Source organism: Labrus bergylta, chromosome 12, assembly GCF_963930695.1.
Source record: "Labrus bergylta chromosome 12, fLabBer1.1, whole genome shotgun sequence".
Lineage (NCBI taxonomy): Eukaryota > Metazoa > Chordata > Actinopteri > Labriformes > Labridae > Labrus > Labrus bergylta.
In genome coordinates this window covers 11,424,261-11,446,873 of record NC_089206.1, presented here as the reverse complement: position 1 = coordinate 11,446,873, position 22,613 = coordinate 11,424,261, and the positions used below count along the sequence as shown (strand labels likewise).

The window sequence follows — 22,613 nt, the reverse complement described above, 5'->3', positions numbered from 1 at the left end:
AAAAATGGGATTTTAAATCATGACACTTTATCTTATCAGTATCGGCTCAAAAAGAAAAGAGCACGGTATTTTTTTATGAATGGAAGGGTCACATTTTCTGCTGTTTTGTAAATTTATTACGTAATTTGAAACCCCAACACAGTGAAATTATTCAGATTATACTTACAAATATAAGGATTAAATTTAGGAGAGGGGAAAAAAACTTCAAAGATGAGAACAACTATACTGAATTTGTAAAATTCTGGTCTTACGTTTGTCACATCCTCTGATACAATAAACAAAAGTGTCTTATGTTAAAGTGTACATTATAAATGCGCTCTCCACTGCAAAATATCATTTATTTTTTTTAATCACTTTTAATATCTCTTGATATACTGACATAAAATTCAATGCATTTCTACCACATATCTTGCTTAGATTTGTGCACATTTTTCCATTCAAAAAGCTCTGTGCACAGTTCAAGATGAACACCATGTTTGCATCTCTGTTGTGAGCAAACCTGCACTGAAACCACTCGGAGAGCATAATGAGACCTTCAGCCGACTTAGTCTAATGCAAAAACTGCATCTGATACTCAAAACAAATCAATCACTCAGGCCTGGATTTATGAAGACAGTCGGATCTCTTGGAAATCTTTCTCTTGTGATGCAGATAGACACACAGACACACATACACACAAAGAGAGTGGAAGGAGAAGGAGAGAGAGGGAGAGAAAAGGCAATACTTTGCCCTCTTCAAACACACTTATCCAAACCCTCTTCACATGATTCACAAAAACCTCCCTGCCTGAATTATTCATCCTCAGCTATCTGCATTAAGCCGCTGTATTGGGTTGGCCTACTCACACCATCACTTCACTTTTACAATCCAGACACACACCCTGCCAAAAACCACATACCCCCAACAAATAACAGTCTGAAATACATACTTACTCTTCATGTTTCCTCCCCTTCATCTCTCAAAACAATCTTTACTCTAATGGAGGATTGTGGCATGTTTGCAGAGTCCTCTTTTCTCTAAGAAGCTTTCAAGGTCTTCTCTGCTCACTTCTTTCCCCACATGGCAGTCCCTCTGACTCCTCAGTCAAGGAAACAATGTTCATCAAGTTGAGACCAAAAAAAAAAGAAAGAAAAAGAAGGCAGATAGAAAGAGAGCACACAGAGCGACCTGGAGAGGAGCAAAGAGGGCGAAAAAGAAGTTCAAAAAAGGCCACTCCTGCTCTCTTCACAAGGCTGTGACCTCATCATACTTGCTGCTACCAATGGGGATGCAACTCACACACATGCACTCACACATAGACACACGCCACCTTCCTGTTTGTCAGTGCTGGTGGTAAACTTTCCACTGACATCTCCATTCAGAGGACAAACATTTAGATTTCATACATTTTGTCATTTAGAATAATGTAAAAACATCTCTTTTTAATCTTTTTTAATTTTTAAATTTTTAAATCTCTATTCAGGCAAATGTCATCATGCAAAGGAGCATAGAACTCTAAATGTGTGTGTGTGTGTGTGTGTGTGTGTGTGTGTGTGTGTGTTTGATTGTGGAGGAAATAACATACAAGGCTTTGTCTAAAATAAACCAAAGTCTACTAGCTTACTGCAGACATCAGCCAGTTTCACTAATTAAATTAACTCTTTATAACATTTTTCATGAAAATAGAGCCAATTGAAACTTTGCAGAGAAACAGAATCTTTCAAGTCTTATGACAGCTGTGTATTTGACACCAGATAAACTCGAGCAGCACAGGAATAAACATGCAGCTTCTGAGCTTTTCTGATATTCTTAGCTCTCGCACGTCTTTTGCCTGTCCTTCTCGCACCTCCTCCCCCACAACAAGATGCCTCCTGTGGGTCAATATCTGCCTAATAGGCTGCCGCTTTGTAATTGTCCATCAGCCTCATCAAATGAGTGTCAATCATGCCTGAGCGTGGCTGGCATCTTGACAGCTGTCAGAGTGATAATTATGGAAAGTGATGGAAGATATCGAGGTTGCTTTCCATGAGAAGAGGACGACCACAATATCCTTCCTGTTTGTTTTTCTTTTTAAAGTGGGTTATGTTGTTCTGTTTTCAAATGTCTTATAAAAGTAAATACGATTCAGAAAACATGATGAGGAGTTCATGCGCTTTGAGGTGCATTTTAATAACCCGGACTTAAGAAATCAGCTTGGGCAGAGTTATGACCTCTGTGTGACTGGGCAGAGCTTCCTGCTCATTGAGAAACATAATTCACATAGAAGAAAAATAATACACTAAGAGCCAATCAAATGCTGTATTGCACTTTAATTAAACATGTATATAACAAAACATGCTGCAGAAGAGACTAAGTCAAAGCAGCTTGCAGGCTGCAAACACAATGGATGAACTTTTAGTCCAGAATGACTCACTCACAGTTGTACTCAGCTGTAAGCACAAACTGTACAGCAGCAGGTGACTGAATGGAAGGTAAAGGTGAACCTACAGTAGTAACACCACATGATGCAGAGTTACTACATGTTATTTCATGTATTTCCCTTCATGTTTTGCATCTCTGATTCTTTCCAAAACAAATTGAATTTATATTTTTTTAATGTTTAAATACCATTTCAAAAATGAGAACAGTTGAGAACTTGTGAAGGGAACACCCTTAATAATACTTAAATCACAAGTCATTACAGTACAATATGATCACACAATACAATGTATACGGAAGCCTTCACTTTCTGATGTCTAAATGAATTTGTTCAAATAACCATGTGGATGCAGCGGAGTGGTGTGGCACCAAATACTGGAGAGCTGTGTCTTTTTGTTTTTTGTTCATATATTCTTTGGGCCATTTTTGCCTCCATTAGAAAGGAGAGCTGAAGTGAAACAGGAAGTGCTGGGAGGAGAGTGGGGGGAGGACATGCAGCGAAGGGCCGAGGTCTGTTTGGTACAAATGGCCGCTGCGACGAGGACTACAGCCTCTGCACAAGGGGCATAACCACTAGAGCATCGTCGCCCCGGACAGCTGTCTCTTTAAAGGATGTTTTACAAGTCAATATCAAAAAGGCACCGTCTATAGCAGACATATCATTTTAATTCTGATATGAACATGAACAGGCACTAATCATATGCATCTTCAACCCTTAAAAATAAAAACCAAAAATAACATGAAAACCAGAGTGTGTGAGACTGACGTTGTCCGTGTTGCGTTGGTTAAACGCATTGACCCATTTTTCAGAGCAGTAAAAAGATGTCTGACTCGCCTGCTGACTGGTCAGATCTCTCCATAGCTAAAATATGTAAATGAAGGACATGCTGCATACCACAAGAGCATACTTAAAGCTGTATAATGAAAAACGGCTTTTAACTCTCATTTCAACTGGTTAGGTCAGCATCAACCGAGAAAGAAAAGGGTGAACCAGAGAGCTAAAAAAAAAAAGGAAAAAAAAGACAGATACACCTACACGTTTTCCGATTGAATGGTCCTTCAGAAAGTGCTCATGGCGATGAAAGTTGACTACACAGGTTCGTGTTCTGATTTAACTTTTGTCAAAGTTGTGGGGAAGGTACGTATGTGGTAGGAAATAAACTTAAAGGGTGTTTTGTTTTTTTTTAGCCGCATGTGCAAATTCACATTCAGTTATGTCGGCCACAGTGCACGGGGCTTAAGGCGTGATGTATATATATATTAAAATAAAACTAACTTTAAACTGCAATACAGAGATTTTAAGAAAATTAAAACCTTAAAACATTTGGATAGACACTGTACATATAAAAATATTTCACTTATAACCCAACTTTCAACAACAGAATTTTTTACAAAATGATATAATTTAAAATTCAGTAAAGTGACTGTACATAAGCATTGTGTTCGTCTTGCTTCAGTTTCTTTTTCAGGACGTTCTTTTTGGCATCATTTTTGACTGAAGAACACACGTTACGTCTCAGCAGAGGCAGAAAGTTTTCCTTCATATTGTCCTCTGAGGAGCAGTAGCCCTCAATCTTTCAAGAAGTCAATGCAGTTCCAGAAAATCCAATCAGTAACTGGGCTCATCCATCTCTTCATCGCTCCAGTCAGGAGGTGCATCTGTTCCAAAGTATCGATCCCCAAAGTTTCCTGCAAGGATATAAAACATGTGGCAACATCAGTTAAAATGAAGAAAAAAATAATAATCACAGCTGACACCATCCAGCAATAAACAAGATATCTCATAGTCAAAATGTTGTCACACACTCGTCCACATTAAACCACTGCTCACCTATTCCTGGTATAATGTGGAAGAGATCGTTGACCTTCTTATCCACAGCTGTGGTGATGATTTTGACTTGTGGGAATGCGTAGGCTACAGAATGGACTCCCATTTCTGCCATGAGTAGAGACACCAGCAGGATCTTGTCCTCCGGGACGTCATGGTCCTGAAAAAGACAACAAGGCAATGTAAAATAGGTGTGATCACCTTCTGCTAATGTGGACTTGTGACCTTCGGGGAAGCACCCACCAGTAGGACTCGAACTGCCATCATGGCAGCAGCTCCAGTTGACACAGTGCAGTCCATCAGAATCACGTGATCCTCACTGATGTCTTTGGGCAGACGCAGGTAATGAAGCTGAAAACGTTTAGAGACAGGATGTGGGTGAACACCAGATCGGTACCATCAAAGACGACACAACAGGAACATGACACACGACATAAAAAACCCCAAAATGATACATTTTTGTAAAAAAAATAAATAAAAAATTGTTGGCACCTCTGGTTCTCCTGTGTCCTGGTTGGTCTGGATGAGGATCTTGCCAATGCGGACGTCTTTGCACACGGCCCTCAGAGCCGGCTCCATGGTCTCCCCGGCTCGCAGGATGGACACCCCTGTAATCTAAGGGAAAATGAAGAGACAGAGGTTAAGTACACCCGTTTGGTTGGAGACAAAATTCCTCTGAATTGTCTAGAAATTGAAAAAGAAGCAAGTCAAGAAGACTGCAGGAAGCAAACAGAGTTCACTCACACTCTTCCCGTGGAAAGTCCTGCCTTCATAATCCTCTCCCTGAGGGGTCTGGACTATGTGGACCTGAGATAATATTAAAATACACAACAGTGTGAGAATGATGCTGATCACAGGGTGCTACAGAAGGGATGAAATTAGCTGGTGTGCAGCTACAGTGAATTTAGAAGTGTCGGTCTCACTTTGTGTAACCTGAATCTTCTGGTAATAGTATGGAACTTTCCATTGTGGTGACTTTGTTTCCATCCTCTTGCTGCAGGCCAATGACTGCGCTCGTAACTGATTTCCACTTTTTGTTATAAACAATTACAAGAATGTGCTCTTTTTTCCATTGATCTTTATCTCAACATACTGTGTCTCACTCTGTTAACAGGTCTTGTGAGCTTCCATCTATCCATCGGACATGTCACACTTTGATCTGTTCTACACATCTTTATCTACACTCGGGTAGAAATGTGTCAGATTCAAAGCTCTAGTTAATACAGAGGATGACACAGCCTCCACACAGTGCTGTGAATAAATTAAATAAGTGTTCCAGTGTTTGGTACCTGTGAGGGGAGGAAGGAGAGCGCCCGCTCGATCAACAAACGCATCAACCTCTTAGAGTAGAAGATGAACTCGTCACGGCTGGTTTCCTTGTTTCTAAATACGGTGATAAGAAAAAAAAGGATGTTAATGATGTTTATTAAATGAAAGAAGATGTAGATGTTGAAATAACAGATCGAGTTCACTAGCTTTTTTTTTTACCTGATGATAGTGTGCATGCCCCGGACCTGGGGCGTGCTCTCCAGAACGCTGAGGGTCTGGGGGAGAGGCTGGGCCTGGTGTGCAGAGGCCAAGGCTGCCCTGTAACCATGGCAACAAATAGCAGAGCAGGGGTCGATGCAGGGTGAGAGAGAGAGAGATCGGCGGACGCATGAATACAACACACACAAATAAAAGCGTGAGTAACATTTCTCTACACAGGTGTACAAAGTGTACCGTGTGCATAGTCAGAAAACAGACACACACAGACACAGACACACACACACACACACACACACACACACACACAGACGGGTCAGTACAAGCAGAACAAAACACAAATCACAAATCAGTTTTATTTAGTAGCAGTTAAGGAAAAGCTCACAGAGGTAGTAAGTGAGAAAGGGCAGACACACAAATGCCAAGCACACAGTGGCAGTTTGGAGTTTGTCAGTTAAGAATTACAGCAGCCCAGAGACCATGATGATGGAAAAGATGTTAGACCTTTTCTTTAAATAGATAAGTGTAACTTTTACTTGTATCAATAAAAAGGTTCGATGATTCTTTTCCATGACAGGTCTCTACTATTGTAACTATTCTGCAGGACTCCACACATGAGGTCAGTTTCTCTAGTGAACCTCAGTCTAACCAGGGTTCTAAAAGAGCCGACACACTGCTGCAAATACTCAGTGAGGTAGTCATACTACTACTCTGCTTCTAGTATCCACTCCATCACTGAGGTACAAATAAGCACGATGCAATAAGAAAGAAAAATCATAGCAAATCTGCTCACATATCCCAGCGAAGTTTCCTCTATGGGGGAGATTTTTTTTTGGGGGGGGGGGGACGACACAAAACAAGAATCACAACAGAGGGGGACACAGAAAGACGAAGAACAACAAATAAGAGGAGGAAAGAAACGGAAAAAAAAGACATAACATCAGGTGGATGAAGGGAATATAAAACACAGCAAAAAGTGTGACAGCTGAGACAAGAGGATGCCTCAGAAACGCTTACCACCAAGGTAAACTGCTATTTAAGTGTAAGATAATTCCTGGCTACTGCTAAGTGTTTATGTCATGATTCAGAGAGGATTCACAGCAACAAGCTGTGCTACAAAAGATCTTTTGCAGATGCTCGGGGGGAAAATAAAAGACAATTTTAAAACAGATTTCGATATCTGAGCATGTGCACCCATTGCATGATTGCGTGGGTGGTGCACAAGCTATCCTGTGGCTGTCACTCTTTCAGCGTGTAGAACGGTACAGGTTGGTATTTCAAGCTCACAGGCCCCAGCACATCCTGTGTCTAAAGACAGACACCGAGCTCACTTCCTCTCTCTCTCTCTCAGACACTGTGGCCGACATTCAATGGAAAAAGTCAGTGCTTTATAGTATGGTATTGGAAACTTTTTCTGTGGCTGAGGTATATGATAGGCATCAATTGCTGAAGCAAGAGCTTCCTCTCTCTCTCACTTTCTGTTACAGTCATCCATTCTCTAATTCTTGTTGAAAGGAGGGGTCAGTGACTCGACTCATTGGTGTATTTTTAGACACAGAAGGAAGGAAGAGTGTGAGTTGTCATTCCTCTAAACGGTAGAGAGAAGGAAAACCAACGCTTTTACTTTAAATGCTGGCTGCACCACACCAAACCCAAACTTTTGATCGTAGCGTCACATTTCATTTAAGAATGCACTTTGTAGTAAATGTGCTGGTGTGGGGTCTTTGCAGTATTTTGGCACAGTCTCACTCTCTTAGGACTGATCACTAATTAGGCATATTTGCTCTACAGAAACAACAGCGCGCCTGGTGATGTGCCATGGCAGCCAGCAGATGAGAGGAAGGTGGAGGTTGGTTATCCTGGCCTCCTTTCCTCTCTCTCCCAGTAAGAAGCTGAAGTGGTTGGGGGGAAACTGAACAGATGGCGAGGAGAGAATGACAGAGAGGATAAAGGCAACTCTACCTGACGCTGAGCTCGCGCTGTGAGCCCCGGGGGGATTTGAGGTGGTGGGGAGTGGGTGGGGGGGGGGGGGAAAGAGAGTGAGAGAGCAGTCCATCAGCAGTGAATGTGGTTTATGTGTATGTGTGTGTGTGTGTGTGTGTGTGTGTGTGTGTGTGTGTGTGTGTGTGTGTGTAGCGCTGAGGAAACAAAGCAAACTGCACTGTGGCAAAACATGCTCCCCACCAGCAAAAAAAAGTGAAAGTCAATAGGTGCATGTTGCACAATAAATATTCAAAGGTCAAATAAGCAAACTGGTTTAGAAATCGAAAGGTTTAATCTGGCGAGGCGCAGAACACGCCATGAAGAAAATAGATTTTTGGACTGTACCATCAACGCCACATGATTGTTTATAAAGTATATATATAATACAGTGCTATGGCTTCAGATTCAAGGTTTTTTTGATTAAACATACTGATATATTCTGTGAATTGAGACCCTATGAAGATGCAGAAAGCAAAAGATTAACACTTAGTAGTTGCTGTCCTTATGACCAACCCACAGGAAAAAAACAAACTGTACTTTTCTAGTTGAAGTTTCTAACTGCTTACAGAATTTCACAAAATTACGTATTTCTTTCTAATTTTCTCTTCCAGACTACTGAAGAAACTAAGGGCAATCATGCAAATTCTCCCTTCCCTTAAATCAGTGCAGTGCCTTTGAAATCCACTAGAGGGAGTGATGGAGCTTTTAATTACTGGGCTTTCTTGCAGATCATCCGAGAGTTGTTACTTGATGTACTGTCAGCTTTAACAGTCGGATACATGTTCAGAAAACTAACAAATATTGAGCTCTCACAAGCTGGTGGGATGAACTAAGGGCAATAAAGGTCAAATGTGTATGTATGTCTCCTCATCAATTAAACCGGAGTGACACATTTCCTGTGAGTGAGCATGATTATGTAGCTACCTTTTCAAATGCACCCTCTCTTACCTCCTCCAGCTGACTGTGGACATGCTGAACAATCAAATCTATGGCCACCATATTTCCACCACCTGACGGGACAACAAAACACAAAGGAACATGATGCTCATTTTGGAGTTTCAGTGATTGAAAAATGATTCAGTTTGATAGCAGTTAAACTCAAGTAAGATCACTTCTCATTCAGCTTCTTCAAAACTGACACCAGTAATATCATATTACTCCTTATGTAATGCTGAATCAGTCCGTGTATAAACATGTGTGTATGGAATGTGCACGCACCACGTGGCACCACAATATCAGCCAGGCGCATTGTGGGCTCGATGTACTGCTCAAACGCTGGCTTCACAAACTTGTTGTACTGTTTGATGACACCCTCGATGTCTCTGCCCCTGTCGGTGATGTCCCTCCTCAAGCGCCGCACCAGTCGGATGTCAGAGTCAGTGTCCACAAATATTTTCATGTCCAGCAACTGACGGGGGAAATAGAAACAGGGAAGAAACCTTTAGCAGAAGATGAAACCTTCAGAGCATGCATTCCCACAGAGGAGGAGCTAATTATACCCTCTGGATTCTATTTGTATCTTCTTCGTTTTGTCTTTGGTCAAATTCTTCAACACACAGCTTGACATACAAATTATGTCAAGACTTTTGTTATCAAAGTCAAAGATTTATGTGCTAAAAATCGTTTTAAATATATATTTTTTTAAATACTCAACAACTAAGAAAAGTGTCTAAAATGAGTTATTCTGTAAAAGCAAAAATGAAGCCTGGCAAGGAAGTTTTATCTGCTGAACCTCTATTTCCTGTTTAAATAAATGCTCATATTACAGCTGCAGATGTATAGTGACTCTAAATAAATCTATTCTATGTTCTTCAGCCACACCCTCACTACCACTGGAATGTGTTCAGATGGAGTATGTAATGAAAGCATTCATGTGTTTTAGATTGACTAAGTTGCAGCTACGTTCGCATTTATTAGTAAAATATAGCTTTGTTTACTCTTGCACAAAACTCCTGAAGTTTTCGGGGTGAGCTGCATGTTGCATGATGCAAACAAACAACCACATTTTTTCACTCAGTTTTTATCCAGAGTTTCTCCTGCCAGTTCAATAGTTTTCATTTCCACATGAAGTGAGGGGATGTGAGAATGCAGCAGGATCAAATCAGGAGAATTCACTTCAAGCGAGTGGGAGTGGGTGGGGACAATTATTCCCTGCAATCAGTGCACTGCCATAGACTGTAAGCACACGGCTGCTATGTTATTTTTCACCAGAATGTTCATCTGAGCTCTTTTGTTGATATTGTGATCCTGTGGAAATGCACGTAGCATTGATCTAAATTTAAAGGGATTCATACTTTTTGTTTTTACTCTTATTTTCGGGTATATTTTAATGTTACGTTTGTATCTATATCAAACATGTGTTTCCCTCTAAATGAATTTAGTTTTTGAAACAAACAACTTTAATCTGCTTTAATCTGAGCGGAGAAGTTCACAGACTACAGCAGGCTGTGAGATGACGTTGCTATCGTTTAGTTAGCTGCAGACACGCTGAGAGCGAACGTATTGTCCCGACTCTGTCCACATGGATCACGGCTCAACTGTGTGCTGTTGCACTAAAAGTAAAAAGATGCGCGTGGTGGCTGGCGCTCCAGTGTGTGTGTTTGTGTGTGTGTGTTTGTGTGTGTGCACGTTGGTTGTTGTAGCTCAGCGTGCCCCGCGATGCTCACAGCCATGACAGCAGAGAGAGAAGCAGGGAAAAGTAGCTGCAGCTACGCGCTTAATACTTATAGCAGTTTTTATGTGCTGTGTTTTTTCTACCCGCAGTAGTCGAGAGCTACGTTTTTTTTATGATGCACAGAGCCGTATACGTCGCGCCTGCCTGCACTCTCTCGCGAGCGCTCTCTCTCTCCCTCGCTCTCCCATGCACGCAGAAATGTTTATAAATAAATGAATGAATTTCATTAAAACAGGTCGGAAATATAATTGGGCGGCCCGCCCAGGTAATGTCTATGTGTGGGAAACACTGGTCATAAGAGCAGATATTGATGGCAGACTTATCAGGTCCAAAAAAGTGTTTTCAATGTGTTTACTGTTTGTAGTTGATTGAACACTTTATAAGCTTATTTTTTACAAAACTGATTCAGATTCAGGTGACTTTATTGTAAGTGCAATTCAGTTTCAGAGTCTGTTTTGTGGGAGTGAATTTATTAAGAACAAAAAACAGCATGCAGGTTTATCCCATGCACAGATAAAAACAAACCTGACACCCGCACCTTCCACTGACCAGCTGATCATGTGGGAAGACAATAAACCTGCCTACCTGCAGAAGCTTTTTATCTGTGAAGGCCATGATTCCCTCAAAGATGATAACGCTGGCTCCATACACGATTTTCTGTGGAGGACACACATGCATTAAGGATTACAGCACAATGTAGATACACAGCACATGCACAATCAGTGAGTATGATGTATTACAATCATCATAATAAATCACAGCTTCACATTGCTCAGAGAATGTCTCATTAAGTAAGGGAGAATCCCTGATGAGGGCATCATCCCGCTTATACCATAATCCCTTCTTAAATCTGTTTCCCTTACACCCCCTACTCTAATAAACAGATACGATCTATGATGAAGTCTCAGCAGTAAGAGATATTTCAAGTCCACTCAGCTCAATGAAGGACTTAGCTTAGCTACCAAGCACACTGTGGTGTACTAGCAAGATTCAAACATAAGTCAAATGATATAATTTGAAAGTATGTCTAGTAACAATACTAGCTTGCAAACCAGACATGTCATTTCCCAGACCTCCAAATGAATCTTTTCATGAACAGGTGCAGTCTAAGTAGCACATTTGATAGCACATGGGACGTCAGAAGATCACATGTTTTTGCAGCTAAGGTCTCTTTCCTGTGGAGTTCAGGGGAGACCTGGAGGACTACACGGTTGTAAATAACTAAAGTGTTTCAGTTTCTCTCACATGAGGTGAATCCCAGCCATCAAATGTTTCCTTTTCTGAAATATTAATTTCCCTCGTTCTCCTGACAACACGATAGCTTGTTGACCAGTTGCATAAATTGTAAACAAATACAGGCAGACATTTTGTAGCCAGCACATAAGTCAGGATCGCCTAACAGAAAGTTTCACAGAGATATTTGGTGGCTGCTTGTTTTGGTGGTTTCACTTGCACCCTACAACCAATCAGAATCCAGTACTCCCCTCCAGCAGTGGTAAAACATAATGGACTTTAAGTATAAAAACAAGTACAAATATAACACAGTTGTACTTTTTCAGTCACCATCTGGAGTGCAATGTGGAGGATTAAAACCCTCTTAGGTAATCGAGAAACTGAGATTATATTTGGTAAATTCACAGCTGACTGATGCTTCACGAGTTTGTGTTTTTTTTTCTTACCCACTCCTTCTGTCTGCCATGGGTTGTAAAATCATACACAGGGATCTTCACACTCTTGCCCTGTTTGAGTTTGCGCAGGGTGTGTGTCAGCAAATCAAAGTCAAAGGCATCAGGGTGGTCGAAGTTGTAGTCGTTACTGGCAGCCAGAGTCTGCTCTTCAGCGGACAGGACCTGACAATTACACATGCTGGAATTATTCCACAGGAAATCTGTCACAACAACAAAGGTCTGCAAGGATTAACAAATGTGATTCTTGTCAAAAATGTTTCCTCTAAATTCCAGTTCCTGGCTTTTGTTTACACACAAATTGAAATTAGCATATTAAGATTTTTTTTTTTTTTTTTTTCATAAAAGCAAAAAAAAAAACAAAAAAAAACCTTTTTCACATAATTTACATAAGCCTTTTCAAAAAACCCCTTGGACACAGCTCACTGTTCAAGAGCGCTGAAAGGAAGGGGACCTAAAATTAGAGAACATGTTGCGCTACTGTGACGTCTGTACCAGGTGCTAAGAATGTGTGTGTATGTGTGTGTTGCCCTCAGGGTAGCTTAGCATTAAAACCCCAGATCTGGCATTTGGCAGTTTCAGAACAGCAAGCAACACCCCCCCCCCCCTTCTCAAGTGAAATGATTTAGCATTTGTTATGATCAACCGGTGTTACAGGCCTCTCTGGAGGCTGTGAGAAAACATGAGGAAACCCCTCAAAGAGAAAAAAGTAGATATGAATTCAAAAAGGCAAAAATTCAAGAGGAAACATTTTGGATGCCAACCTCGCGTATCACAGTGCTGAGGGCTACAGTACCAGTGACCACTGGTAAATCCCTCCCACTCTGCAGAGTCTGAACTGCTGCTGTCAGATTGTGACAGGATTACATAACCAGAGAGTGGGTGGAGGGACCAGAATTATGGCTCTTGCTTTATTGCTCTCCACCACTACTACTTCTTCTTTCTCTCTTCAATTTGCTCTCCACAGTGTCTCTCTTTTGACTCATCCGCATTCTAGTATTTTATCCTTTCCGTCTCCTTTCTCTCCAGTCACTCCTCACTTTATCCTCATTTCCCCTCCAGGACGTGAGAGTAATCCTATTTTCTCCCTTTCACTCTGTCTCCTGCACTCAGTCTCACTCTTCCTTACCCTCTCTTCAGGCCACTGAGAGGCTGGCAAAGATACAAGACGAACATTTCTTGGACTCGTCTGATAACAAGTTTAATCAATAGAACCTAAAAGCACCAGGATTGACGCAAAGACATGCACAAACATGTCATGACTCAGCAAACCTCCATTTGATGGTATACACAACAAGTATCTCATACTAAAACATGCAAAACTGCTGTGTGCCTGCATGCAAATACACACACACACACCATCAATACACAGGTAGTGAACACACATGCATACCTTGTAAAAAGAGTCCATCGAGAGTAGCACCACCCACGGAACATCTAGAGCTTCAATAATTTTCCTCGCCACTGTCGTCTTTCCTGAAGCGCTGCCGCCACACAGACCTGACACACAAACACGGGAACAAGTTTTTGCATGTTTTTGATTAAAAATGTAATATTAAAATGCCTTTGCTTTGTGGGAACACATTAGTGCCTGGCCCCCTGTCAACCGAATGTTGAGCTTGCTTTAGGCTATTATTTGCACATATAGTGGCAGGTAGAAACAGAGATCAGATTCTCATGAACATAAAGGTAAGATCTAGGGCTGGGAATCTTTGCTTGTCTCACGATTTGATTCGATTTTCGATTCATGGGGTCACGATTTCGATTCAGAGTCGATTTTCGATTCATGATTCATGACTCAAAGTCTATTTTTTATTCGTACATTCTTCAGGATCTACTCCAGTCATCTGTGAGAATGGCTGAATTGCTTGTAGCTCTTTCGGCATTCTACTGAGTTAAAGAGCTAGCCTTAGCACTTAGCAGGGAGTGACGGATTAGCCAAAAAAAAAAAAAAATAAATAAAATAATTGATTTTTGGAAATTATGAATCGATTTTAAATCTTAGAAAAGAAGAATCCTGATTTTTACATAAATCGTTTTTTTTTTCCCACCTCCAGTATGATCATTACCTGACACAATATTCAGTTTAATTCAAAGAAATTAAACTTCTACGTGGAACACTTCTCTGTGAAGCAGAGCTACTTCTGACTCAGTTTAGATGTCAATAATCACGCTGGATGAACTTGTCAATATCCATTAGCTGTAAATACAGTGGTTACTTATTTCTGAAAAAGGCTTCTTTTTTTTTTTAGACACTTTATTAATCCCTGAGTTTTGTTATTGACAGACACGCTTCTCACACACATAGGCCTGAAATACACACATGCACAAACAGGACCTGCGGACATTGAGGGGCTGTTGGGGGTTCGGTGCCTTGCTCAACGGCAACTCTGCAGTACTCGAGAAGTGACCTGGCACCTCTCCAGCTACCAGACCAATTTCCATATTTTTGGTCCGCACCAGGACTTGAAATGGCAACCCTCTGGTTCCCAACCCAAGTGTCCTACAGACTGAGCTACTGCCGCCCATTTATCTTCTTGTACAGGGTGTTATATAACATTGTTTCCTATACAAATCAATATACCTGTTAAGTCACAAGAGTAACGCTTTTTGAACAAGTTAACCTTAATAAGTATGAACTCATAATTGAAATAAAAAGTTGATGGTTTTGGGTTTTGCCTCAAGACTCCTTCTAGAATCTACTTTAAGTCTAGGGTGTTTTTTTCCTTTAGTTTTGAGAACTCCAGCTTTCAAAGATGTATTGACACCAAGTGTTAAATATTGTGATGCAAGACGTGAGTTACTATGGGATACTGTACAACAGTGTAAGGAGGAAAGAGAACAACATCTTTGTTACATTTTGGCATAAATGTCTTTAGGATTCCTACCAATGACAAAGGCCTCTTTCGACTGTGTTCCATGTTCGTTGTACCAAGGTGGGCGGCCGGCAGTGTAGATGGTTCGTTTGGAGGTGCGGAGGAGAGGCGGCTCAGACTTACACTGGCTAGTGGTCCTTTTCCTGGGTGACAGACCTGTGCTTACCGTGGGGAGGAGCCGGTCCAGCGATCCCTCACCGCCTCCACTGAAGAGCAACGACAAAAGAAAAACAAGAAAGCACACTTTAAAATGAACTATTTTATCAGTGTTCCCCCAACCACTCATTTGGGATGGTTGCCCACCACCACAATGCAACCTCCCCCAACCCCAAAAGAAAGGCACAAAATACTTTATTTATGGAATTGATGTGCACTCGTTTTACTTCAGCAGAGCAGGATTGTATTTTCACGTTTCTACACTGTTTCCAACCTGTGATTGGGATGCAGCCTACATCCAGTCTGAGTCTGACTCTGTGTCAGATTACACACATGTACACTGTGCATCCCAAAGAAGCAAACCAGGATTTACACAAATCTAAAAAATAAAATAAACAGACACTCAGCAGCTTCCTAACTCTCACTCATTTATCATAATGAACACAGTCCTGTGCAGATATTTTACATTTAGTTAAGACTGTGCTCAATACACTGAACTTTGTCTGACATGAATCACGCTGGAAAAACTGTAATTTTCTCTCTGAAAGGACCTCTAAATATTATTTACTTAATATTGAGTGACAGTCCCCTCATGTCTTACAGGTTACAGATGTAAGCAAAGCCTGGCATGCTGCTGATGTATTGTCAAGTATACAGAATATGTTAGGGAATCATTTTTAGCTCTAAGTTACAAAGTAGAGGGGCAACTTTAAAATCATCTTAGCTTAATTGTTAAAGGAGGTAAAAGGACAATGTTTTTCTGAAGTCACAATTTAAAATAGTAATCCGTCTAAAACAGGCCAGGATGTTTCAGTGAGACGAAACAAAACGACTTATTGATTTTACAAGTCCAGTGAATGTGTTACAAATAGCAGAGTATCTCAAGCCTGAATCTGCCACAAAGAAATACTAAGATGTAAGATATTCAGTTCGGTAGAACATTTTGAAACAGCAAAAATAACATTGAAAATATCAGTCTATCCAGTTTCTAACTACCAAATCCAATGTTTTGCATCTCTAGCTTGAACGGTGGTAAAAGTCAGTGAGTGGAAAAAACGGATGCCAACGATCTGTGATGACAAAAAAGACACAGATGTCCTCTAGAAGTTTCTCCTTCATTAAACAAAAGCTGAGTTGTTTTCACTTTGCGTTATGTGTGTGCATAACTTCACCACACAATCACCACACCCCTGACAAGTTGTAACCACGCTATCAGACAGTAAACAACACTGTGCCACTGTTAACTCTCTGACATGGGTTAATGTTTAGTCTTCACATTTTCAGAAGGTGAGCTTTGCCCATTTTTGTACTAAGGTACCAAAGGTCAGAGCACATTGTGTTAACTGGGTGGGGTGAATCTGTTGACTCAGCTACCATATTTGACTACAGGCCTCTGATCAGTTCTGCAACTTACTCACGTGTTCACAATGGTTTAAGGGTTAGTCATGACTGATCAATAGACAATTACATAATAACACTGCATGTGACAAATGGCAACAAGCTCTTCATAAGCAGGTATGAGGCTCATATGACAACAGGAGATCATTTGCATAGGCTATTCAAACTCAACATGCTAGTCATTTTACTGCACAACACGATAACAATCCAAGGGACCACATTCACAGGGACTTTGTGACATTACAAAATAAAAGTGAAACAAAATGAGAACAATCCTTCAGCACATGGTTGTTGTTGTTGCTACTTAAGATTCAGAGCAGAAGACAATGGTACAAAGAACTGGTCTATCCCATCGCTAAGGGAACCAGCGACAATGCAAACCCTCCCAAAAAACAAACAAACAGTAGATCTGAAAAAAAAAAAAAAAAAAAAATCAGTACTGCATGACCGTCTATAGACTGAAGAAAAAAATCTACTGAGACAGGGCCAGTAAAGCAATCGCATTTCAGTCACTGGTGTAAAAGAAGAAGGAATATCACCAGGAATGATTACCTGAACATATGCAGCCATGTATCTCTAAGGAACAAGTTGCCCAGGTAACAGTTGCTATAAACACCTTACTTCATTATTCGAGACATCAACACGTCACCCAGTGAGGTCTGCAAAAACCCTGATGCCATGATGCTAGTGTCGGCTGTATGAGAGTCCTAGAAGTCCCTCTGTCTTTCTTCCTGTGTTACTCAGTCAACGCTCGGCTTGCATGTCTTTTTTTTTTATAGGTCGTATACCTCCACAGGTACAACGTCAAGAGGACAGAGGTGAAGCAAACAAGAGAGAGCAAAGATTTATCTTATCGCTAAAGGGTCACCAGAGCTTCGATTGGAGCAAAGGAGCCACCAAACACAAATTCAGAGAAACATGCATGAGGCAGAGCATACTTAAGCTGGGTTATCAGTTAAAACCAAACTAGGGTGCTATAAAAGATTAGCCTGGTTGACTGTGCTGAATCATTCCCTCGTTCAGAGGTTACAGTCAGTATTCACTGCTCCTTTACATTTAACAGAGTCTTCTATGAATGCAAAAATAGGGAGAGGTTGTCAATAGATCACAGTGCTGCATACCTTAGACGTGACTCTCTACACACATGCACAATGGCAGTAATTTGAAAACATGCCAACAACTTAATGGTGCACTTAAGGTTTCGGGTTGGCAAATCTGATGCAAGCCGTATAACTGTAAGAATAATTGTAGGAGTATTTCTTCCAATATCACCCAAACTACTGAACCACTGTCGATATCCGTCTCCAATACTGCCGTAAATGGCTTGTTGGTAAACAACAGGTATCAGCAAGTAATCAAGTCATGCACTAAACTGATACCGTAACCACAAAGCCTCCTGAAGGAACAAACTGGTTTGAAGTAAATAATCAGAATGAGAAAAACAACAAGCAGAAACAGTATGGTGTCAGTGGAAAGTATGATAAAACTCAGAGCTAGCAATATGTTAGCAATCAGTGTTTTTCTCCTTAGTCCTGAACTTAAAAAAAAATAAAAACGTATATAGGAGGGGTCTCAGCCATTACTCAAGTCTGTCAGAATCGGTGACAAGAAGAAAACAAAGTTGCATCAGCATATATTTGTTGTTGTAAGTATTGAATTGAACAGTGTACTTTGGTTGTTGCATCTGTAAAATGAAACTTAACCAACTGCATTACAATTTGTGAATCGTATTAACACAATATCAATACCAACAGAAAAACATAAACCTGTTCACAACAACTCCAGTAAGCAACAGATCCACTAGTAAGCAACAGATCCACTAGTAAGCAACAGATCCACTAGTAAGCAACAGATCCACTAGTAAGCAACAGATCCACTAGTAAGATCCACCAGTAAGCAACAGATGCAAACGTTCTCAAAGTATGTCAACATAAACGTGAACACTACACACCACAGCTGCCGCTCCTGTTTATCCACATTTGTGAGAGAAACAGTTGGACAACTTCAACTGTTAGTTAATCCTTACGATGAAATAAGAAAATATTTGGATAGTAGTTAATAAATAAATATGATGCACTTACCTGCCATCAGATCTTAGATTCCAACATCCAGAGATTCTAGCTCCTGAGTAAGACGGTAGAGAGTTCATGACCGGAGAGGAATATAAATGGGAGGTTTCCACTGTGTGGCTTTTAAATCAATATTACTACCAATAGGAATACTGAGGATATATATATACACTCTAGCTCAATAAAGCACTTTATAGCACTGCCCTCTGGTACAACATAGCAAGAGAGAGGGACAGATAGGTGATGGGTAATATAGAGGGGCCCGACTTAGATGAGAAACGAAACTTTAAACAGCTGCTTAGCTTTCTATTCTTCCATTCAGGGAGAACTAGAGAGAGAGCGAGAGAGAGAGAGAGAGAGAAGTCAAGTCACTGCAGCTTGTCAGAGAGAGCACACTCAGTGTGAAAACTACAGCACAGCTTTTCCCTCCTCTTTCCCCTGCTTTCCACTCCTCCCCTCAGCCGCTCAACCAACAAATGTAAGAGGATAACCGACCCTCCAGATTATGTTCATTAGGTGATATTAATAGCAGCAGGTTAGAGCCAGACGTTCCCACTCGTGGTACACACACATACACACACACACACACATGCCAAGCTTGGGTCATCTGTTTTTGACAGCCAGTGCTGCAATATGAGGCTGGAGGAGAAAGAGGGAGAATGACAGAGACACCAGGGAACAAATTGGGGGGGGGGGGGGAATTAAAATTAAAACAAGAATGGAAAAAAAGGAATAAAAAGCTCTGATGTTGACGCAAGTGTAACCAATACACAACAGAGACACTTTCAGGCTGTATTATGGCGCTAAAAGAGAGGGGGAAAAGGAGAAGGGGGACAGCAGGGAACAGCAGAGGGGAGGCAGTGGGCTGTTCCCCTGCAGGGATTCACTCTGTCTCTATGTGCCTTACACCAGAGTTTGGAGACGTCACACAAACATACAACACAAACACCCACAGCGATATCCCCTCCCTAACTTCAGCATGATGAAACTCAACACCACCTCCACTGCTCAGTCAGCTGACAGTCTGAGGAGCAGCCCAAGGCAATGCACACATGTACAACACACAAAACGCACACCAACGCAAAGTCCTCCCGGGCCACCACTTGCGCAGACAAACAAAATGATTATTCTCGGAGATCATAGGTTGCAGGCAGACTAATTGTTTTCAAGCTCAGTAAAAAAGAAACCGAAGAGCCGAGCAGCTCACAGTTTAAAAAAGCCGCACTGCTTACAGGAGCTACTGGATACACATAAAACTAACACTCAAAGTGTTTTTCAAATATTTGGATCGTGGATTTGACAAGCCATAATTACTGTTTACTTCCTGGTTAAACCTCAGGGGAGAGGCACAAGGGGATTCAGTTTTTCCTATAATCTTCAATGTTGTTTTTGGGACATGACGCCGTTACTTTAAAGACGACAGCTGCAAAGCAAGAAAGCCACATCGGAAAAAGAAGGCTGAACTGGATGCCATTTCAAACATTCAGGGATCTCGCTATGGCTGCAGAGAAGCACAGAAGGGTTACAGGCCAGAGCTCAAGTTAAACTTACTTATACTGTCAATTCAGCAGGACCAATGTTGTGTCAACATTTACTCATTAAAGCGATTGGATGTCAGAGTTAATATTTCAAAGAGGTCATAAAGGTATAAAATATGGCAACATGACTCAAATTCCAAACGCTTGTTCTAATCTATTTCAGAAACGAGGACACAGTTATGTAAGTAGATATCTATACAGGGAGTGTAGAAAAAAAAACTAGAACACCTGTAGGGAAGCTCAATCAATCAACTTTTCAACGGCAGCATAATATTAACAAGCCAAATGTTGGCGTCAAAATTAATAGTAAGCAGGTATGCCCTATGAACAAATCATAATAAACGCTGCTAGTATTTTAAATGTTTTGGGATCCAGGAGATGTGTACAAAAAAAAAGATCTGCATAAAAAATGTAAAAGTGTAATGTAGTCACATATATGCACACTTCAATATTTACTTCTTGCACAACATCAGTGAAATACTCAAAATTGCATGGCAGATTTTTCTTTTATCATACAGTATAGGTTTGAATGCTTGTACAAATATTCAGTTCAGTACAGTAAATCTGAAGCTAATGTTTATACAAACAAAGCTTTAAATGTTCAAATGGAATGTCTTCTTTCAAGGGCATACTTTGTGTGAAAGTTGTTTTTTTTACACGTTTCTGCTCATTTGAAATCATAAAAATATACTTCCAAGCGTGTTTTCCAGGTTAGCTCATAGAATATGTCTCTTTTATTAATGTTTGCAATGCTTTAGTCATTTTAAAAGTAACCACGCGAGTATGCAGCAACAGAAACAGGAATTTCTATGATAAGGGAGAAAACCCTCAGTGAGCCACAGCAGTGCAGTAGCGCCCTCCTGTGGCTCAGTGGAGGGGGGGGTTAAGTTAAGGTTGGGTTTACTGCATGGTCCACTGTAGGCGTTTACATAGAGAGCGAGTTAACAGGAAACTGGGTCAACAATTGGGATATCTGTGTGTATAATCAAGCCTCAGCATTAGTCACAACTAGGTATCATTCTTGCCTGTAGCATTGTATTTCCCCCTAAGAGAAGTGCAGACAAATTCGCACTTAAAACGTGAGTCACCCACCACAGCACAGCATGCCATGCTTTTTACTCTCCTCTTACGGTGATTGAACTCTCGTCTCCTGCTGCTTTTGCTCGCTTTTCTCACTTTTTTTTTCTGGCTACACGTTATGTTCGCGTATTTCACTGTTTTATCTGGTTTTAAATGCGTGTATTCAAATGTTTTCTTGGTACGGGCGGATGACTTTACATTACTGGTACCTCGTGTTACCAAGAAATTGTTACAACCAAGTGGAAGAGTGAACATGGCGACTGGCTAAAAGTAGGCCAATTTACATGACATCCGCAGTAAGCTACTTATTACACGGTAAACCTCCTGGCTGTCATATCCGCGACATGTTACTTTAGTATAAGGTGTTGCAGTGACTGTTCCCATGAAGGCACACAGTGTGACAGCTCCACACAGATGCTTACAGCTTACCCAAGTGACTGCAAAAAAATGAAATCTCAGAAATGTTTATAAGTAACAGCGGTGTCAGCATAGCACCAAAAAAAAAAATGTTTACCTGTTTGACACAGAAGAAGTTTTCTCTTCGTTCTCCATCTTTGAAAGCCTTTCCTCCCTGCTTACGGCAGACATTGCTGCTCTCTATTGACAATCAGGTGGGGAGGGTACAGTCGACGCTGAGGCATCATGGGACTTGTAGTGCTCCTCAGCTTTCTTCTTTGGAAAACCTCCGCCATATCGCCTCTTGGTCGACTGCAATTCCCATAATGCACCGTTCTTGTTCTTTCACCCTAAAGCCAGCAGCATGTACAGTATGATAATCGTGCAGGGCCTTTCCCTAAACTGGCAATGTAAGAGGGGCAGTTGGCCACGTGTAAGCTTTAAAATCGGAATAATGGCTGTGAGCATTTTTGTGTTATTTTATTACATAATAATAAAAATACACTGATTATTTGGTTACATTTTGTTATATGCCATTAATTGAAATTATGATGATAATAATAATTCATTAAATTCAGAAAGCTATTTTGGCATGAATGTTACAATTTCATCCAAATATGTAATAACAATTATGTCAATTAATTATGGTATTAATATGTATCTTAGAATTTGTATCTACAAATTGCACATGTATGCAGCATGAGCAGTAGTACTTTAGAATACTTTCTAATCTTTGATTACTTAAAAATGATAAACAGCCTATGACAGAACATTAAATACTTTATATAGCCTATGTCAAATCAATCTGAGTTCATCTTTATCATAGAAATATAATTTTCGTTATCCAATTATTTCACGTTGCACATCTTGGCACGCTATAGTGGGAAAAAGTGTGTCCTTATGTAGCTTTGTGAAGAAGCCAGTATCTACTAAACTTTATACTAGAAACAGTTTCATTAATAATGACTTTTAATCTCATTGGGAACACTGATGACTGACAGGTCACAATGTGTGCATGTTACACTCTATTACAGGAAGGGTAATCTAT

General features: G+C 40.7%; 1 protein-coding gene across 5 annotated transcripts; it reads right to left on the bottom strand.

Annotated features, from left to right (window-relative positions):
• Positions 1 to 2,271: 2,271 nt before the first annotated feature.
• Positions 2,272 to 21,816, bottom strand: uckl1b (uridine-cytidine kinase 1-like 1b). Of its 5 annotated transcripts, none has more exons than XM_065961438.1 (15): positions 21,684 to 21,816; positions 14,941 to 15,134; positions 13,446 to 13,552; positions 12,047 to 12,217; positions 10,953 to 11,024; positions 8,912 to 9,101; positions 8,642 to 8,703; positions 7,673 to 7,689; positions 5,714 to 5,812; positions 5,515 to 5,608; positions 4,970 to 5,032; positions 4,718 to 4,840; positions 4,469 to 4,576; positions 4,229 to 4,385; positions 2,272 to 4,086 (listed from the first exon to the last, which is right to left on the bottom strand). In XM_065961438.1, the coding sequence occupies exons 1-15, from the start codon at positions 21,755 to 21,757 to the stop codon at positions 4,007 to 4,009; spliced, it is 1,611 nt and encodes a 536-aa protein (XP_065817510.1). In that variant the 5' UTR covers positions 21,758 to 21,816; the 3' UTR covers positions 2,272 to 4,006. The 5 variants fall into 5 exon arrangements, with proteins under 5 accessions (XP_065817510.1, XP_020485148.3, XP_065817512.1 ...); XM_020629492.3 differs by lacking the exon at positions 7,673 to 7,689 and adding an exon at positions 6,504 to 6,523; XM_065961440.1 differs by lacking the exons at positions 7,673 to 7,689; positions 21,684 to 21,816 and adding exons at positions 6,504 to 6,523; positions 18,564 to 18,957.
• Positions 21,817 to 22,613: the final 797 nt, after the last annotated feature.